The sequence below is a fragment of the Camelus ferus genome, chromosome 16 (assembly GCF_009834535.1).
Source record: "Camelus ferus isolate YT-003-E chromosome 16, BCGSAC_Cfer_1.0, whole genome shotgun sequence".
In the NCBI taxonomy this organism is placed as follows: Eukaryota; Metazoa; Chordata; class Mammalia; order Artiodactyla; family Camelidae; genus Camelus; species Camelus ferus.
Genome location: NC_045711.1, coordinates 29,469,322 through 29,489,903, shown reverse-complemented (window position 1 = coordinate 29,489,903; position 20,582 = coordinate 29,469,322). Strand labels below are relative to the sequence as shown.

At 35.8% G+C, this 20,582-nt stretch overlaps 1 protein-coding gene across 5 annotated transcripts in view; it reads right to left on the bottom strand.

The window, feature by feature from the left end:
• The window catches only part of ABCA5 (ATP binding cassette subfamily A member 5), a 111,686-nt gene that overhangs the window by 19,295 nt on the left and 71,809 nt on the right, over positions 1-20,582 (bottom strand). For all 5 annotated transcript variants that reach the window (XM_032456978.1, XM_032456979.1, XM_032456981.1 and 2 more), the window contains 13 exons: positions 20,452-20,510; positions 17,853-17,963; positions 16,456-16,631; positions 15,824-15,943; positions 14,638-14,776; positions 13,277-13,367; positions 12,951-13,090; positions 11,904-12,023; positions 9,003-9,204; positions 6,635-6,804; positions 3,960-4,087; positions 3,387-3,524; positions 305-418 (listed from right to left, as the gene is read on the bottom strand). In XM_032456978.1, coding sequence (XP_032312869.1) covers positions 305-418; positions 3,387-3,524; positions 3,960-4,087; positions 6,635-6,804; positions 9,003-9,204; positions 11,904-12,023; positions 12,951-13,090; positions 13,277-13,367; positions 14,638-14,776; positions 15,824-15,943; positions 16,456-16,631; positions 17,853-17,963; positions 20,452-20,510 — 1,708 coding nt within the window. The remainder of the gene's footprint in view (positions 1-304; positions 419-3,386; positions 3,525-3,959; positions 4,088-6,634; positions 6,805-9,002; positions 9,205-11,903; positions 12,024-12,950; positions 13,091-13,276; positions 13,368-14,637; positions 14,777-15,823; positions 15,944-16,455; positions 16,632-17,852; positions 17,964-20,451; positions 20,511-20,582) is intronic.

Genomic DNA, 20,582 nt, shown 5'->3' with positions numbered 1-20,582 from the left:
CAGTAGCTCATGGTGGAAAAGAATATGAAAATGAATATATGTGTGACTGAAGAATTGTGCTGTACACCAGAAACTGACACAACATTGTAAACTGACTATAATTCAATAAAAAAATAATAATAAGGTACATGGCAAGCACCCAAATAATAAGTGATAGTTATTACTATTACTATAATAAGCATATTTATATTCCATTTACTTACTCTTGAAATAATAATTGCATGGAAGTCTTACACCCACACAAAGCAGGTTAATTTTCTAAGATAAGCAAAGTGTACCGGTAATTTTTTAACTGAGTCATTACCTTATGATTCTCTGCATTTTCCATGGCAAAGTAAGGTGGCATTGCGGTAACAATAACGCCAAGTAAAGCTGCTTGAAAATACAGCTCAACTCTAAAAACGATGTCTGTAATTTCCTGAAAGACAACCCACAGAAGAACAAACTGAGCTGGGAATCACTTTACGTCAAATTATTACTTTCGGAAAGACTATCAAAACCTCTGAAGAAGCACATCAGGACATCTATCCCAGACAGCAGTCTACGTGAAAAAACAGGTGGCAGGGTTAAGATGCAGCGAGCTACAGAACCAACTCTGACACTTACTAAATAGCTACATGATCCTGAACAAATTATTTTCTCATAGGAGTATACAGAATAATAGAGCGTATAAACTGAGCTCCCCCATCTAATGAAAAGTAAGAATGTACATGAAGAGCAGTTAACATGTCCACCAGCAGTTCTATGCAATGAACATGACTCTCTCAGAATGACCTTTGATGCCTTCATTGGTTGCCTGGACTGAACTACGAGCCAGCTGGGATCGTGGCACCCTCTTCTTCTCCATTGGGAAAAGTTGTCCCCAAGCTCATCTTCCTATGGAACTAGGAACTTCTTATTCCCAGCAGAGGAGACTATAACTCCCACAGGCCCATGGATCCAGGTACAGGCAGCATGCCTTCCCAACCGGGTAAACATCGGGTGCCCCAAATGCAAACTACCCAGAACCACCCTCAACAAGGCCATTTCCTCACCCTTGTTCTTGAGCAGATATGCCCATGGGACAGGGAAGGCACTCCAGCAGGCACACTGGCCCTGGTACACACGTTCCCCTACCACACGATAATGTGGAGACAGAGTGCATCTTGTTTTGAGTTTTTAGCAATGAAGCCAATTTCTTAATTCATGCCATACGATTCTGGACACTTTGCCTGAAACTCTGGCACAGTGCAGTAAAAGACCCAGATAGAATCAACAAATATGTAAGCTGAGCAGTGTAAGAAACGGAGGTTAATGAGATTACAGCTGAATTCAATTACATAGAATCTGATAAAGTAAGGGGGAAATGTGGAACATTGATAAGACTGTATCTTATTAGGAAAATTGAGCTTTAAAAAGTCTCATTTCTTTCCCTCTGGTTTTAAAAGATGGTATAGTATATGTCAATGAGTGATGGAAAATACAAGCTGCAAGATCTTTTGTAAGAGTTATGGATACATACAAACATAGCAGCATCGTAAAAACATGTACGGGAATTATACATTTTGAACTGTGGTTACTTCATGGAGGAGAGAAAGAAAAAGAGGGATACACTAGAGATTTCAGCTGCACCTTTAAGAAAAAGTATGACAAGATACTAACATTTGAAATATTTGGGTAGTAGATACACGGTTATTTTCTGTAGGATTAAAACATTGCACAATAACAACAACAAAAATCCCAAGGGATGATCTACAACTTCAATGATTTCTACATCACCTACGCACCGGTGACTCACAAGTATTTACCTCCTGTCCAGAAATCTCTCCAGATTCATACATCCAAATGCCTACTACATGTCCATCAGGCAAATGCCACCAGGACAGCCACTAACTCCGTAGGCTCAGAAGTGAAGTCAGTTATCTCCATTCCATCAAAACGAAGCCAAAATCCCTCTTCTGTCTATACTCTCAAAATTGGTGAAAGATACTACTATGTACTACTTTTCCCAAAACTGTAAGAAATCTGAGGATTTCTTTTCTCCACCTCACAAATACAACAGTGATAAAGCACGCCACATATTGTTTAACATCTTTTTCCTCTGTCACTGTTGTTAGTGTCACTGCATGAACTCCGACGCTCCTCTCCTCTCATCTGAACTATTTAGTAAAAGAATCTCTGATCTCCACACCTTCCTTTCCTCTCCTCCACCACAGTTCCCTCCACAGAAATTCCCTGGCCTCCCTGGTGCCAGTGATCTTTTTAAAATGCAACTTTGATGTTCTTGGTCCCCATGTCTATTTAATCTTCGACGTGATTTCCATTTAAAAATGGCAAGAGTTGGGGAGAAGGTATAGCTCAAGTGGTAGAGCACATGCTCAGCATACACAAGGTCCTGGGTTCAATCCCCAGTCCCTCTTCCAAAAAATAAATAACTAAACCTAATTATCCTCCCTTCAAAAAAAATTTTTTTTTAAATGGCAGAAGATTAAAATACACTAAAAAAATTCGGGTGTAGATTACATAGCCATAAAGACAGAAAGTAGATTAGTGGTTGACTAGGGGTGGGCATCAGGGGAAACAGGGAGTGATTAACTGATAAGTACAAGCGTTTCTTGGGAGGAGTGATAAAATATGAAACTGACTGTTGTGATAGTAGCAAAACTGGATCATAATGGAAACCACTGAACTGTACATTTTTTATGGGTAAATTATATGGTGTATGAAGTACATCTCGATAAAGCTATTAAAAAACAGTATGAGGGGAGGATATAGCTCAAGTGGCAGAGTGCGTGCTTAGCAAGCACAAGGTCCTGGGTTCAATCCCCAGTACCTCCTCTAAAAAAATAAATAAATAACTAGACCTAATTACCAGCCCCTGCCCCCCAAAAAACAGTACGGCAACAGAAAATAGAAACCGCTATTACAGAAAGATATTTGTCCACTTATTTTTCAATAGATCAAAAACAACATAAGGATTGAGAGAAAAATGTTGAATATTTTTCTGGAGACTTAAGTGAACTTTCATATCTATAACCCAACAGTCCTATCTACAGGAAAAATGACTGTGTGGCTTCTCAAGGTTCAAAAATCCCAATATCTAGATTTTAGGTGAACAATATTCATTTTTAATTATCTAAATTTTTCTTCTGTGATTAACATAAAAAATACTCACACTTTATAAAAACATCAGTACCAAGACAGAATCTCCTTGACCCTGAAGTAAACTCGTACTAAAGAATCCTAAAACCAGGATGTGAACCATCCCCAGCTCAAGTTTTCAGACTAGGAGACATCACGAGTTGAACTTCTACAGAGTTCATCTGTGACTGTCACTTGGCTTTTAGTAGTTTTTTTACACATACACACGCACACACACACACACACACACTTTTAAGTTTGCTTACTTGAAAGAATGGGGTATTCCAGACCTGGATGCTTTCAGTCACATTGGAATGATAAAGATAGTAGTTACTAATGATATTCATCAATACAGGTAAAGAATAAACCATAGTACTGTTGAAAACAGCTGTAAAAACATAGTCCTACAATTCAAAAAGAGAGAGAGTTGTTACAGACTATACAGAAACACAAATGAACACATGTATGATTGCTACGTACCAAGCTGCTCTCACCAATCAAGGTAATTCTCACTAATGACACTGACATCTGATTCAACAAATCACAGAAATAATGCCCAGTAAGAGATAAAGACAACGTGGTTTGGGATCTGGGTATTTTGATATTTGAAACAAAACAAAAAAAAATAATAATTAAATTCCTCATAGGTTTACACATTGGTCCTCCACTAGGGCATAAAATACGTCATAAGTCAACACAGCTATCTATTTCCAGAAGTAAATTTTAATTTCCAACTAGTGAGGTCAAATCTGCAAATGATCACTTTGAGAGGAAGTATCTTAATGTTTCTTAACTTTCAAACGGGTATTCATTCATTCATTCACATACGTTCCTCTTACCTTTTCTGCCTGCATCACATTTAAAGCTGCACTATGGGGAGCGGCGGACACATAGTCACTGTCATTAAACATCGTCACCATTATGTTCTGGTTTGTGAAAAAGCTAATAAGATCACTGATATCTGAGTCTGGTATCAGCAAATAAGGAAATAATAAACAATCAGTTTAAACGAGAAACAGTCTTCGAACAACATTGGAAAGAGCTCTCTTTTAAAAAGAAATACTGTTATCTTCACTAGCTAAGACATGATTATGAACACTGGCTCTGGAACCAGACAGTCTGCATTCAAATCCAAGTCAATACATACACAGGCCTTAGAACTGAACGCGGCAGGCACGCAGTAATTGTGCAAATTTTAGCTGCTACTGCTACTAACAGTACATTGAAAGTTTACCCGTAATACTCACATGAAATCTGGTTAAATAGTGAGAATAAAAATCTATCTGGTAATTTTTTATAACAAGGCTCAGAAAGGTAGATGCGAGGGTGCGGAGTTAGGTAACATTGCTCTTTTGAGGATTTCTGTATGCTCTGAACAGACAGATTTTATAAATGTCATCTGCCTTACAATATTAAAGCATATAGCCAAGTCTCCACTTACAGTCTTGTAAAGTGCCCGGAGCCAAGGGAGAGACTTTGAATCCTGTCGGAGGTTTAAATCTATGCCAACATGCCTGATGAATGGAAATAGTACCTTGTCCATCGCCACGAAAGCCAGGATTCAAGGAAGGTCAAATGTGACTTTGAGAGAAATCAAAACCCAACAAAGGAAGACACTGTCAGTAACTGGGCTGTACGGCAGGGTGGCTCGGAGTCAGCACCAAACGTGAGCGTCAGAGAGAACGGTGCCTTTAGTGATATGCTTTTCACTCCTAATCTAGTGATCGCTCACCTCCAGATGCCAGCGTGGCTCTGTGCTCTTGAGAGAGAGCTCTATTATAACGGAAGGAACTGAACCAACTGTGAGACCAAAAGCTCTGCAAGGAGGGCAAGATCTCACCCAGTATATACACACAAAGGCCAGTGACTCCTAAAGGAAACGTGCCTTCAGGGCCAAAAAGGCCCAGGAAAAGATGAGATATAGATATATCTTTTATATATATATATATATATATATATATATATATATATATATATATATACACACACACACACATATATATACACACACACATATATACACACACACACATACGTATACACATATATATGTGTAAACAACTCCAGAAATACTAAAAAATGACATACGGGACAAAATTTTGAAAATACTAGCATTTCTGCAGATTAGCGAAAGTGAACTCAAAGCAGAAATACTTGAGACACATGTAGGATTCTCCAAACATGCAAAAACGTCACAGTATCAGAGTGTAAGGCTCCCTGTAGTACTACCATTCAGCAACATGAAATGTATATTAAAGCAAAACAAAAATTCTAATGAAAGAAAGAAATTGAAAACCATGACATTTTCTATCCAAGAGTGTTTTCTATCACAAAATACATTCTTCCTCCAAAAGAATAAAGGTTATATCATAAACTACAGCTACAATTTAAGAGTGATGTTTTTAACAGTTATTTCTAATTGTCCCTAAGCATGACTATTATTTTAACACTGGGCATAGATTTTCAGTTAACAGTGAATCAAAAAGGAAAGATATCAGAATATAGGTGAAGTGCTGGGAAATGTTAAACTGCCAAGAATTTGTGAATACTGAAAGGGTTATATGAAATGCAAATTTCCAACATAATTCAGTGAGATAAGCAAATGAGGCCGCTTTTGTTTTTACTGTAAATTTGCCAGAGTTAGCAGCTTTAATTTTCCCTTCAAGAACTTTGGGACTACAATCCATCTATGCAGATGGGAGATGTTGTAGGAACATCTAATTTATGTAAAATTTTGATCTAGGTTAATATTTTGAAACTCAAAATCCAATATCAGGTTTTAAAAATTTTATTCTGAACTTTTGCTCAAAGCAAAATGTTTTAAAATCTTTTCATATTTGATAATTATGTAATAAGAAGAGTCAATAGCAAATCCAAAAATATCCATTACAGACTTAATGTATCTGATTACAGCTATTTATATCTAAGGCAATTTTCCTTAATTCTGATTTTTCAGATAGTCTTTAAGAATTCTTTAAACACTACTATTTAGATATGTATCTGCATAAATATATGCTGTACCTCTTTCTTTGTTATTATATTATTTATTTTGGCAGGAGGGGAGGTAACTAGGTTTATTTATTTTTAGAGGAGGTCCTGGGGATTGAACCCAGGGCCTTGTGCATGCTAAGCAAGCGCTCTACCACTGAGCTATACCCTCCCCTATAACTCTGCTAAAAAGAGGGTTCTTCAACTTCTGAAGTTTATTTTGCTCATCATAAACTTTTAGATGAAATACACTCTGAGAACAATCTTGCTACTCTTAAAAAAAGGAAATTCTATGGTGATAAGCAGCTTAAATCAGAATTTTTTTAAACTGTCATTTACACTTAAACCAAAATTTCATTTCTGCAATATATTACTTAACATCAAGAAGGACTTTTATTTAGATTTGTGCAGACAGACCATGCCTTTACCTTACATATATTTCTAAAATCCAAATCTCTGGTCTATATCTACCCCTCACCCCCAGGCCCCAACCAACACACATTCACAGACCTTCACACACTCTCACCAGTAGAATTTTGAAGAAGCAGACTTGTTCTGTATTTATCAGGTTTATCTCCAGGTCTTAGGAAGTATAAGTCTGGAACAAGTTTGATGGGAACCACGGCATTCTTAAAAGAGTGATGCACCAGAAACATAAAAATCTGAACTGCAAAAAAAATTAAAAGCAGAAGCAACCTGAAAGGAAAAAATAATAATATAGTTCAAGGTACACTAAAATGTAAATCTACAAAAAAAAAAAATCTTTCACATGACAGTTAAAAAGTACTCACTTTAAAAAAAAAAGGAAAAAAACCCTGAAAAAGTAGCACTTGGGAGTAGAATTTCTACTTTCCAAAATGGTCTCATGACAGTATTGGAGAGAAAATCACTATTCAATGATAAAATCAAAAGTTACAAAATTATTTTAGACCAGAGCCACCTTGAAATTTTTATAGCACGTGTAAACATGCAGTTATAACTTAAAAAAATAGACATATGTCAACATTTACATCTCTATTCTCCTGAAAGAACTATTTCCTGCCCTACTTCTTATTTACTCTCCATATATTTTAGAAAATACATAATACAAAAATATTTTAGATAAAAGGAAAAAAATAAAAAATACAGTGAAACTTCAAATGACTGTTGTCTTTAAAATTTCATCCTAACCACATCAATTTCCACTTCTCTTCTAGAGACAAAGATACACACAGTCAGTTAAAAGGATCATCATTGGCAGCTGGTCCAGCACATAATTCTATTACCCATTCAAAATGCCCTTCTATCTGGAAGGCAGATAACCTTCTGTCTTAGCCTGCAAAACACCTCGCATTATATGTGATCGGTGTCAAAACAAGTGGGTAGAGAGAGCTTAGATGATCACACTTTGGCATTTTATAATTTTCAGAAACCCTATAATTTTAAGTAATTCTTAAATTATTGAAAGTAGACCTAAATCAGCACTGCCAAAAGCATACAGCATTGACTCTAACTTCCTAATAAGTTAGTAAGGGTTTTAGGTTAAAAAAAAATTCATTGGAACCTCTGTGAGTTGAATCATTTCTTGACCATAGAACTTCTCATGTGTTCTTGTGTGCTAATGAACAAATCTTTCAGAGAGACAATATAAGATACAATATTTTCCAAATGCATAGATGGTCAAATATGTATTTGACCACAGGATACTTTTTGTAGTGGACTTAATGTCTGTCACCCTCCTCCCAAATTTATATGCTGAGGTCCTAATCCCCAAAGGGATGATATTTGAAGATGAGGGCTTCGGGAGGTAATCAGGGTTAGATGGGGTCATGAGGGCAGGGACCTCATGATGTGATGGCACCCTTCTAAGAAGAGGCCCCAGAGAGCTTGTTCTCCATCTCTCTTCTTTCGTGTGCACCAAGAGGTTCCGTGAGCACACAGCAAGACGGCGGCCCAGCCAGGAAGAGAGTCCTCATCAGAATCAGACCATGCTGCACCCTAACTGACCCACAGCCTCGGGAACGGTGAGAAATTTCCATGATGCAGGCCACTCGGTCTATGTTATTTTGTTGTGACAGCCAGAGCTAAGACACTTTTACTGTTTTTCAGGGAGAATTTCATGAGAGCAGTATTCAATTAAATAAACTGAAACATGCCGATTTAAATCAATATTTTTCTTTCACTAATGCTGACCCAGGAATAAATCAAATATTTGATTGACATTTCTTTGCCGTTAAATAAACTTGCACAAAAAAGTAAATGAATTCAGCATATTTCAAATATATAACAGAACTCTAATTCTTGATTATTAAGTTTTTTTTCTACTGCCATTTTGGCTCTAACAAGACAGTGCAGTATATGAAAGTACTTAATGTTATTTCTAAGTAATACAGTGTCTAGAAGCCCATGGGAACCTAACTGAGAGACACAAAGCCAAGTGGAAAAGAAGTCATTTTGATCCCAATTCTACTAGCTATAAACTTTTCTTTATATTTCTGTTTCTTCATCTGATAAATAAGAATAAAACTTATTCTTCTTGCTGTTTACAAAAAGTGGTCATAAATATTAGTAATAGAGGGGGAAAAAGTGTGAAAAATATAAATGCAAAACAAAATTTAAATACAATGACAGTAATTAAAAAATTACACAATTAGAGAATATTATTTGTCACTCCCTCATTTTATTGATGATACAAAAAGTGTTAGTTTTTAAAAAGAGTAAGGCTCTAATGGTATTCAATGAAATTACTCTAGGCATAATTTCTTTTCCCTGACATTGTGAAATTACATTTTACATTTTAATCTTTCAAAACTATACAGATTATTTACATATGTCTGTATTTTAAAGATTAAGACGGTAAGACCAGTTTGTATCCTTAAAAAAAATTCATCAGGCGTAAGAGTGATTATACTTACACTGACCGCACTGATTTGCTTTCACGTTTCAAGGTAAGGAAATGAAACTTTGCTATTGTATACATCTGCTGTTTCCACAGGCTCATGGTGCTCACTAGGGACGCCTTGGTTTCAGAAAGAATAAGCAAGCTCTGCTCCATTTCATCAAAAGACTTTGAATCCCATTCTTCCTCTGGTGGCTGCTGAGTAAATACGCTATAATCTATTTGCCAAAACAAAATGATTGAAAATTATGGTATATTCCTTAAAAAGATGAAAACCTTTCTGAAGCATATAAATTTCAAAGCAGCACACATCTAGCACTGCTGTAGGACAGAGGGAACTGTCATATACTTTGGCAATAACTTATGACCCAGGAAACTCTCTGTAAAGTATAAATCCAGCAGAGATATGTACAGAGGTTCACTGAAACACATGCACAAGAATATTCTTAGCTAGTACCCCGTCCAACAGCCATACACTGGAAAGAACCCAAACGGCTATCAACAGGTGAATGAGTAAGCAGGCTGTGAAATATTCCTGTAACAGATACTGTAAAAGAATGAAAATGAACAAACTACTGTACAACTTTAGTAGTCTGACCTTACAAACATTATATTACATAAAATAAACCGGAATATGTGTAAGTACAAGAGATATGCTATATAACTAATTCCATTAGATCAAAGCCAGACAAAACTTCTCAATGGGGATAAAAAATCAAGATACATTATTTTCAAAACAATGATTCAATTTAAAAGAGATGAAAAATAATAAAAAGAGATGAAAACTGGCTTCAGTATGAAGAAGGACTTCTTAGACTTATGTTAAACTTCAAAAAAAATGAGTAAATATGTAAAACTTTTAAAGAGTGGAACAGAATAATATATAAAATAATATTTTAAATAGAATACAATCTCTCTCTTTTGGTATCTTACCAGCTTAACAGTTTTGATGAATGATTTAGTAACATAAACAAGTCCAATTCCTCTCTTCCCCTGAGATACAGAGGACTAATCAAAATAAAAAATACTGTATACCACAATCACATTACTCAATGAGCATCACTTTATCTTCTGCGGAATTTGATATGTATTCACCTTTAAAAAATAAAACAATTAAAATTGGCCAAACTAAAAGCAAACCCATGTTAGAGGCAAATTTATTTTGTATAATGGACTTAAAGGTACTATGGGAAAAAGCCAATATACCTAAACAGAGCGCACCCTTCCCACTGCCCAAACATCTCTAGAAACTATCGTAGGCCTCAAAACACTTAGCACCACCCATACGAGCATCTTCTTCCATCTAACTGTCTTCCATCATCCTAAGTATTACAAACATACTCACTGATAACACATTCTGCATCCTGACCTCTAACTTACTTTAGCTTTTCTATTCCTGGACCTTTACTCAATGTCATCAAACTGGATGCATGCCTGGGCTGATCTGATATCTGAATCTGATCTCATGTCCTCATCATAAACTTGACTTTTATTGTTCCTCCATGTTTGAGAGAAACATCCCCATCTCCTTCACCTTCCTGACCTATCACCATGACCATCTTTCTAACCTTCAATTATAAGAAAAGTTTCCTCCACCCACATTCTCACCTGAAACTACACAGATCTTGACCACACCACTGAAATTATTCTTGTCAAGTTCACAGCTGGCTTCCAGGCTACTGAATCCCCCACTGTCTTCTATGTTGCTATCTTCTCTTGTCATCTTACTCTTCACAGCAGTAAGCAAATAACTGTCCATGCCTTCTTTCCTAAAATACCATTTGTCTCAGCTTCTACAACTCCTTTCGTGAAGAAAGACCACGATGGTGCTTTCTCCGTCAGCCCTTCTTGGCCCTTCGTTTCTCAGCCTCAGGGCTCACCCTCTACTCTTATCTGTGCTCTCTATACCTCACCCAATCCCACACTGCCATCTATATACGAACAACTCCAGAATTTGTTAACTTCAGCCCTAACATCTTCACTGAGCTCCAAATGCATTAATCAAACTGTCCCGGTACACATCCACTGGTATGTCTCACAAACACCTCAAACAACAGAACAGAAATCCATGCCTGGACTCCTTCTTTCCACAAACCTGCTGTTCCCCCATTCTCAGAAGATGGCAATTCCATTTCCAGTTCTCAAGCCAGAAGCTTAGAAATTATTCTTGATTCCTCCCTTTCCTCAACCCCTAATATGAATCCATCAGCAAGTCATCACCAGTACCACAAACATAACCCAAATCTGTTCATGTTTCCCTTTTCTCACAACCATCCTAGTTCAAACTAAGATTAACTGTAAACTTCCCTGATCTTCCTGCTTGCAAACTGTCTTCACAACCCATTCATCAAAAGCCAGAATGCATTTTTTAAAAATGCGTATCAGATCATGTTACTCCTTTCCTTTAAAATTCTGATAGCTTCACATTACAATAAGAAAAAAAAATCAAATTCTTCTCCAGATGTTCAAAGACTAAACATGATCTGGCCCTTGCCTACACCCCTGACCTCAGTACACACTACCCTACCCTCTCCCTGGCTCTCCATAGTGGCCTTTTTTTCAGTCATCAAAAACAAGCAACTCATTCCTCAAGCATCACCTCTGCAGCAACAATTCCCATTATTTGGAAGGCTCCATAATAAAATCTTATTTTTCTTGCCATCCAGATCTCAGTTTAAATATCATCTCAACAAAGTCCTCCCTGAAATATAGTCTAAGTTATCTGCCACCCAAGACCACCCCAACATTACCTTCATAACTCCTATCACTAACAGTAAATATCTGAATGGTTTATTTACCTATTTATCCCTACCCTTTCTTCCTCCAAATATAAATTTCACATGCTTATATAATTATGTTTCTTATTCACCATCTATCTGATTCATTGCCTAAAATGTTTTGCTAGTTTTGTTTTTACCTGCTTGGTCAATTTCTGCTTCAACTTCCAGCTTTAAGAATACATCTTCCAAAGTTGTCATGGAAACACCATAAGAAATAATCCCCAAATTGGAATGAGTGTCTAGAGCAGAAAATAAACCTAAAAGAAAAAAACAAAAGAATGTTGCACAGTTAAGCATCCTATCATCAATTATTCTAAAGTATCCTCTAAAAATTTACTAAATTTACTCGGCTAGCACAGCGGTTCTCAAACTTTTTGGTTTCAGGACCCATTTAACATTCTTGGAAATTGCTAAGGACCCCCAGGAATATTTGTTTAGGGAGATAACATCAATTTGATATGTATCATATTATAAATTAAAACCAAGAAATATTTTATAGACAGAATGACAGGCAGAGTACGTTAAGTTGACATATGTACTTCAGCTAATCATTCCTTCTTCTTGAAAGAAGCCAATTAAACTAACAGAAAATTTCTACCTAATCGTAGGGAAGCAATGGGAATTCTGCACAACATATCTATGACAGTAATATCATTTTGGTTATTAAGAGATCTCTAAATGGACAAAGGAGACTGAGTTTGAGTTCTTCATCAAAAAGCAGAAAACCAATGCCACGAATAAAATAATTCCAACAGTTTACCACATAATAATACAGTTCGTTATGAAGTCATGAAACTGTATAAGAACTTGAGGACATATACAAATAACTATATTTGTGTATGTGTGTGTATGTATATATGTGTGTATATGTCTGTTTATAATCATATTCCCAGGAGGCCTACAAATAAAGGCAGCAATTCATTTCTTAACAACAACACAATTATTAACTCAGGTTAACGTATTACTTGCAGTTTCTTACATGCCATTTATATAAAAAAGAAATGCACTAGCTTCTAGTATTTCTGACTTTCAAAAGCTAAATAAAGCAGAAACGGAGTATTAACTCTTGACTACCTGGGTGCATGTAGATACTACACAGAAAAGCAAACAACAAAGTAAATTAAGAAAACTCAGTCCCAATGCAAGATCCTCGTTCAGCAATCAAGAAACTGAAGAGAGAATACCTGAAAATTTGTCCATGTCCTTGAAAGGCAAGCTGTACACAAGCTGTTGGTCAGTCTGTTGTAATGAAGTAGCTCCAGGTATGTGTTGTTTAACCAGAGAAGACAGAGATTCTGTGGCACAGTATCTGTCTATGTACATGCTAGAGAAAACCAAAAGCCATAATTTTTTATGATTACTCAGTAAGCAACCAAACGCAATTTCTGAATGCTTTAAGTTAAAGTTGGGGCCATTAAAAGCAGCCAAAGCACATTACAGCAATCCCTAAATATAGAAACAATAGACCAAGCATATGACAAAGAACAAGTCAATAAAGAATGAACGATACCTCAGGCGGTAGCCAATCCCCCATTTACTTTTGAGAAAAATTGAAGAGCCAACACATTTTAACATTCCTTGTGATATGACAGCTTTCCTATCTGCAAAAAGAGATTTGCATGTCAATTTTTAAGTCAGTAACAGCATTAATGATTGTAATTGGCATTTATACTTTACGGATTATCCTATGAGACATCAGTGAATTAAGTGAATTAGCTCATTAAATTATCACAGCCTTCTGAGGAAGGTACTAGATGATCATCACCTGCTTTTTAGACAAGAACACTGAGGCAATGAGAAAATACACGGCTTGCCCACGTTTCACATGGCTACTAACTGACAAAGCCAGGATGACACCCAGGCAGTCTAACTCTGACTCTGCTTTCCTAACACAGCTCCAAATATCTCAGGCTCTTACTATAAGGCTCATTAACATAAGAACTTTCACAATTTCCTTAATAACCAAATGTAAAAATGACAAGAAAGCAACAAAAACAAAATGTTAGCTTTTTAACAAAAAAAAAAAAAAAAAAGATACTACTGAAAAAATGAATGACATGCCCAACGTATTAGACTATATTATAAACAGAAAGAGGCTGCTGTAGAATCTCAAACTCTTGGATCTTGTCAGTTACTAAAAAAAATCGTGTGTTGGCTTAAAACTGGATTCTTTATATGGGTGAATACGTTTGATGCTGTATGGAAAACAGTCACAACAGCAGGCCTGAAGCCGCTAATCTTAGAAAGGCCTGCTTACCAGGTAGGCTCTTGACTGGTGTCTGGAAACCTCGATCTGAGGAGGGTTCTCACCATTCCCAGAACAGGCAAGGGTGGCTCACTGGACCTACACTGTGCGGACAGCGCAGATAGTATTTGCAACAAGCTTTCCTTCTGTGCATCTGGAATTTGACACATGCTGGGCAGAGGGTGCCTACGTGACCAGCACCCAGGAGAAACCTTGGCACAGAGTCTCTGAAGAGCTTCCCTAGCAGACAGTTTCCCATGTCCTGGTGACAACTCACTGCTGGAGAAACTGGGGGCATCCTGCATGACTCCGCCAGGAGAGGATTCTTGGAAGCTTGTCTGGCTTCCCCTTTGCTGACTCTGCTTTGAATCCCTTCTGTTTCACTAGAATAACCCACACCCATGAGTATGACTATGCTGAGTACTGTGAGTTTTCTGGCAAATTCTTGACCTGGAGTGGTCAGAGGGACTCCCCAACACAAAAATATGTAATTTAAAAAAAAACTGTAATACCTTTTTTTGCGAAGAACACACAGATCATTTATTCCTCAGAATTTAGCATTTGTATGTCCAATCTCCCATTTGGCCCCATGACCTTATCCTTGAAAAGTAAAGTAAAAATCTCACCAGCAAGAATGTCAGCTTCATCCATGAAGTGAGTACTAAACACTGTCACCCGACTGGATTTTCTGTATTTCAGAAGATTCCAAACAATATGACGAGAACAGGGATCCATTCCAGCTGTTGGTTCATCTAGCAACAGTATCTGTGTGAAAAGGGGTGGGGGAAGGACATGGAATCCTCAGGATAACTAAAATACGTAAAATTTACATGGACCCTGAAAGGCTTCCCCATTCAGGGTTACTAGATCCAATCAGAAATAAATTAGATCTGAATTTTCCACTCATATTTGAGTCCGCATCAATTTTAAAAATTAAGTTTGGCATAGGAATACTTTTCTTGGTTTAATTTCAAAAGATTAATGTCTGTAATATATGAGACATAAGTATAATAACAATCAGAGAAATTAAAAAAAAAAAAAACATTAAGTACATTGCTTTTACCTGAACAATTCGACTGCTTGTTAGAGAATTGTGTTCTATATCGGTTCAGAGAAAGCAATTTATTTTAAGGCTGTTTTTAATTTCAAGATTTGGTGGTGGGGATTGGGAGAAAGGTAAGTTAACACAGAGCCAGAACCCAGAGTCCTCCCCGAGCTACAGCAGCAGGGGAAATGTGGCAGGATGGTGGGAATCCAGGGGGCTCCCAGCTGCAGGCATGCACCTGGCAGCTTCCCAGCACTGTGCAGAGCACCGCATCAGCTGGCTGGCTGCTTCTACAGGGCAGGGAACAGCATGAAACAGACACAGACAAAGCCACGAAATACACAGACAAAAACAAATCAGCGGAATAGGGAAAACCTGGACTATCCTTTTGATTTCGTTCTTATTTTAAAATGCTTATTATAACCATTACAAATATATAGAGAACTAAAGAGAATAAGATAGCCACCACTGAAATTTAACAAGAGTTATTTTTATTTCAGATCTTTCTCAAAGAAATAAAACACTGTGGATATAACTGAAGTCTGTCATATCCACTCCCCTTCCTAGACATGACCATTATCTTAAAGATGCTGTGTTACCTTTCTTACTTTGGTTTTAAAACCATATTACTATAATTACATCCATAACAACATATTGTATGTATGTTTAAAATTCATATAATGTGTGTACGTATGTATTTCTTCAACCTGCTTTTTTATTCAACATAATTTAAGATCATCTCATCAATGACATTAACATTTGCTTACCTTTGGATTCCCAAGAACAGCAATTCCCAAAGACAGTTTTCTTTTCTGACCACCACTTAGCTTCTTAGCTTGATTATCTTTGATAGCCTGCATGTCTAAATCCAGCAAAACCTTCTGTACCTATAAAAGGAAAGTGGGAATAATGTTTATTTTTAAATCACACCATTTATGTAATTACCAATATTAGTTTTTAAGTTTTCCAATTTTAACATCAACTTTTAAAACGTTCTTTTGGTACAAAATTTAATTTTGACATTATTTATATATAATTTTGAAATAACAGATAAAAAGATTCCTGATGGAAAGGTCTGTTTTACTAGTGTGACAACTGGGTAGTGTGGAAGGGGTCAGTGTGAAGGCGGGGGACGGGCAGGGGAAGGGGGCAAATGTGAAAAGAAAAAGAAAAAGAAAACGTCTATATTGAGAAACTAGTATCTTCCAAATGAAACAAGGACTACTTTACATGTATTAAAATTTTCTTCCAAGTTCTAATTCTTTGTAATAACTTTGTTTGCTAGCTCAGAGCAAGTTTTATATTTAGATTTTCAAGCATATTTTTATTACACAAGTTGTTGCAAAAGGTTATGAATTTACAGGAAATAAAAGTAAAGATTTCTATATAAATAACATACTTCTTGTATTACATTATTGGCTGGTATTCCTTTGATTGAAGCCAAAATGGATAAATTTTCTTCTACTGTCAAAACATCAAAGTGTATATCTAACTGTGGACAAATGCCAATCATTTTTCTTGCTTCAAACATTTCATCTATTTCTGAGACTCTGTGTCCATATATAGATGCAAAACCTAAAAGCAAAATATATATTTAAACTTATATTAAATATATTAAGTGTCAAAAAGTATATATGCTTTAAGATATACTAATAATTTAGGCATTTGTATGTAATAGACATATAAAATGAGAGTTAATAAAAATTTGGAAGATACAACACATCCTCACTTCCATACTCTGGGTGATTTGCTTTCACTTATATTCCAATCTCATTTTTCTTCATTTTCAGATCATATTACAAAAGAGTGGAAAGAGCCAGGAACCAGAAGCTTCACACCAAACATAGTTTTCATCAGTGCATTAATTACACTTATATTCCAGTAACAATTTTTCTTCATTTACAGGCATTATGCAAAAGTGAAGAGAAATAAGAACTTAATATTTACCCCTAACTAGCCCTCTGGTCTGGAGAAAATCACTTAATCTAAATTCCAGCTTTTTTCCTCGCTAAACTGAATACTAATATATCCTACTTTACTTAAGAACCGTTAAACCAATGTAACAATGTATGGAGAGTCGTATCAAAAATAATAAATTCTTACATGAATGTAAGAGATTATAACTACCATCAAAGAGTGACACAGAGACAAGCAACAAAATCAAACTAATTTTGAAAGTTAAACGACGTTTAAAAAGATATAGATTCAACACATGGAAATTCAGCTGTTACTTAGAGTAAAATATTTACTGTACTGCCACTCTATTAGGTGACGGTAAAAAAAAATGGAGCTGCCAGATTGAATTTTCACATATAGGACAATCACATATAACATTTACATGTTTGACGTATTGTTCTTAAAACTCTGTTTTAGGAGATGGTACTGATATTTATCATTCTTTCCTTTTGAACTATTGTATGCTTAGCAATCTTTGTTTTCTCAACCGAGATGTCTATAGGCTTCATTTAATTTCAAATTAATTACCAATTTATCCTTCTTTGCAAATGAAAAATAAACACACAAACACAAAATATCTGATAAGACAGCTACCAATTAGATCCTTTTTACTTTATTAAATATAACTGAATCATTTTTATTTTCTATTGAAGAACATATAAATGTGTGTAATCAAAAAAAAAGAAAAACATCTTTATAGACACAGAAGTTGATCCCAAATCATTGACAAAAACCAATCAGCACATATTTCAAGGATAAATAATTATATCATCATACCTTAGTTAGTAACACTGATAAAACAAAGTAAGACCATTTTTTTTTAAGTCAGAAAACTCTCACCATCAGAAGGCGGGCATAGTCCGCAAAGAATATTCATCAGTGTACTCTTTCCTGTTCCACTATGGCCAAGTAATGCAGTAATCTGACCCTCATATATGTCAAATGATAAATCTAGTTCAGGAGAAAAAGGAAAGACTCCAATGTGATTTTTATTCCTCTTGAGCCATATAAGATAGTTCATGATACTTGAGCAATCTTGAAATAAGTCAATACATTTAAAGATAGATTTAAAGTTACCAGCATACTTAATAACGTAATATTTAATATTGTAACACAATAATAATTCTTTGTTACAGTCAAATGGTCTGAACAGTAAGAAAAATAATACAAAACAAACTTTTTCTTTTTTTGTTACACTAACAGATGCAGAAAAGGCACAAAATACTTGGGGGTGGTTTTCTGGGACCCACTTTGGGGAACTTCCAAGGGAATTAAAATAAAAGGACAAATAAAGATTTGTTCCCAAGGGTATTTATTGGCATGTCCAATGTCCTGGTAGAAAACTAGAAATTAACCAATAGCATGGGGAAAGCTAAGTAAACGCTTGAAGAGTTCAATTTAAATAAAAGTAAAGTAGAATGAACAAGTATCATTGGATGGATGTGTCAACAACTAAAAGGAGACAGCAGACAGGGATCTAAAAACCCAGCTTCAAATAACTGTAGCCCCTGATCTGATGAAGGTGATCTGGGCTATGAGTATCCCTAGCGCTACAGGCCAGAAGCAAAAACAAATCCTCTCCAGAGGAAGGTCACTTCATCCAGAGCATCAAATAATCTCCACAATTACTCATAAGCAATTTGTATTACTCAGCCAAAAACCACCAGGCAGAAGAAAGAAAGATAAGACCAAAAACCAACAGAAAAGACAGGCAACAGAAAGGGACCTAGAAGAGATGTAGATATTGGCACCACATGACAAGACAGCACAATAACTAAGCTGCCATGTTCGCAAGAGAATGTTGGCAAAGCATGAAAAACCATATAAAAGAACCAAGTGGAATGATAAAAACTGGAAAAGAGAAGTGAAAAAGATTTCAATAGACAGTTTATCAGCAGATGAGAGCCAGCTAAAGAGGGTATTAGTAAATGGCAAGAAAAGTCAGAAGAAACCATCTAGACAAAATACAGAAACAAACGAAAAGTCAGAAGTCATCTACATAAAACAAAAATACGTAAAGCAAAACAGTAACGATACACAGAGAGAAAATAGACAAATTCACAATCATAATCGAAGATTTTTATCTTTAATTTCTCCCTCTGAATAAATGATAGAAGCAATTCCACAAAAGTAAATCAGTAAACATATAGAAGATTTCAAAAACACAATTAGCCAACTTAACCTGATATGGAAACACTACATACAACTGCAGAATATATCTCTTGTACAAGTGCACACTGAACATGCACAAAACTGACCATGTGCTGGGTCATCAGATTTCAATAAATTTCAAAAGGCTAAAAAGAATCATAAGACTATGTTCTCTGACTATTAAGGAATTAAGATAGAAATCTAAAACAAAAAGATAAATCACCAAATAGTTAAAAATCAAAACATATAAAAAATCCACACATCAAAGAAAAAATTATAGTAGAAATTAGAAATATTTAAAACTGAATAATAATGAAGACAATCTGTCAAGACTTGCATAATGCGGCTAAAGCCATGCTTAGATGAAAATTTGTGTGTGTGTGTGTATGTATGTGTGTGTATAGATATAGACTTTTTCAGAGTCTTTTCCATTATAGTTTATTACAAGATATTGAATACAGTTTCTGGGTTCAATCCCCAGTACCTCCATTAAACAAATAAACAAATAAATTTACAATGAGCTGACTTTAAGTAAAGGTGATTACCCTCAATAATACTGGTGAAACTCATCCAAGCAACTGAAAGCCTGAAAAGCAAAAACTTAGGTTTCTCAGAGAAGGATTTCTACCTCAAGACTATTGCATTTCCGGTCTGAGTTTCCAGCCTGCCCTATGAATTTTGGACTCAAGACTGAAACTTCAATTCTTGCTGGAGTTTCCAGGCTGCCAGCCTGCCCTACAGATTTCACACTTGTCAAGCCTCACCATCAGGTGAACCAATTCCTTGAAAATAATCTCCCCTCTTCCCTCCTGCCCCTCCCCTTCAGCCCTCCCACTCTCTGTATGTATGTGTATACACATATTCTATCAATTCTGAAGCACGCTGGCTCACACAATGCTAAATACCCCATAATTCTCAGGACAGTTCCCCACAACAAAGAATTATCAGGCCCCAAATGTCAACAGGGCCAAGAATGAGAAACTGTGTGTTAGGATAAAAGAAAAAAGAAAGTATAACTAAGATGTATACATGAGCATAATAATAAAATGAGAAAGGACACAGATTTGCTCAAATAATTGACTAATTTTCATCTTAATAGATACCACATTTTTCTTTTACTACCTCAATGTTGTTAGTTTTATTATGACTATTAATTACATAAACAAAGTATCCCGAAAGGAAAGACAGAAAATTGTGGTAAAGGAGTTTAGGTTTCCCACAAACTATGCAAATTGTTTTTCCGTTTGTACTTTAATACTACGGACTGAACACCAGGAAAGCTACTTACTTCTCAAAGCCTCCACATTTTCACCCTTCTTTCTGTATGTCTTTTGAATACCACTGATTCTGAAAAACACCATTTTCCATTTTAAGATTTTAAAGCAATTAATAAGGGTGTGTTTCCATGTATATTTTTTA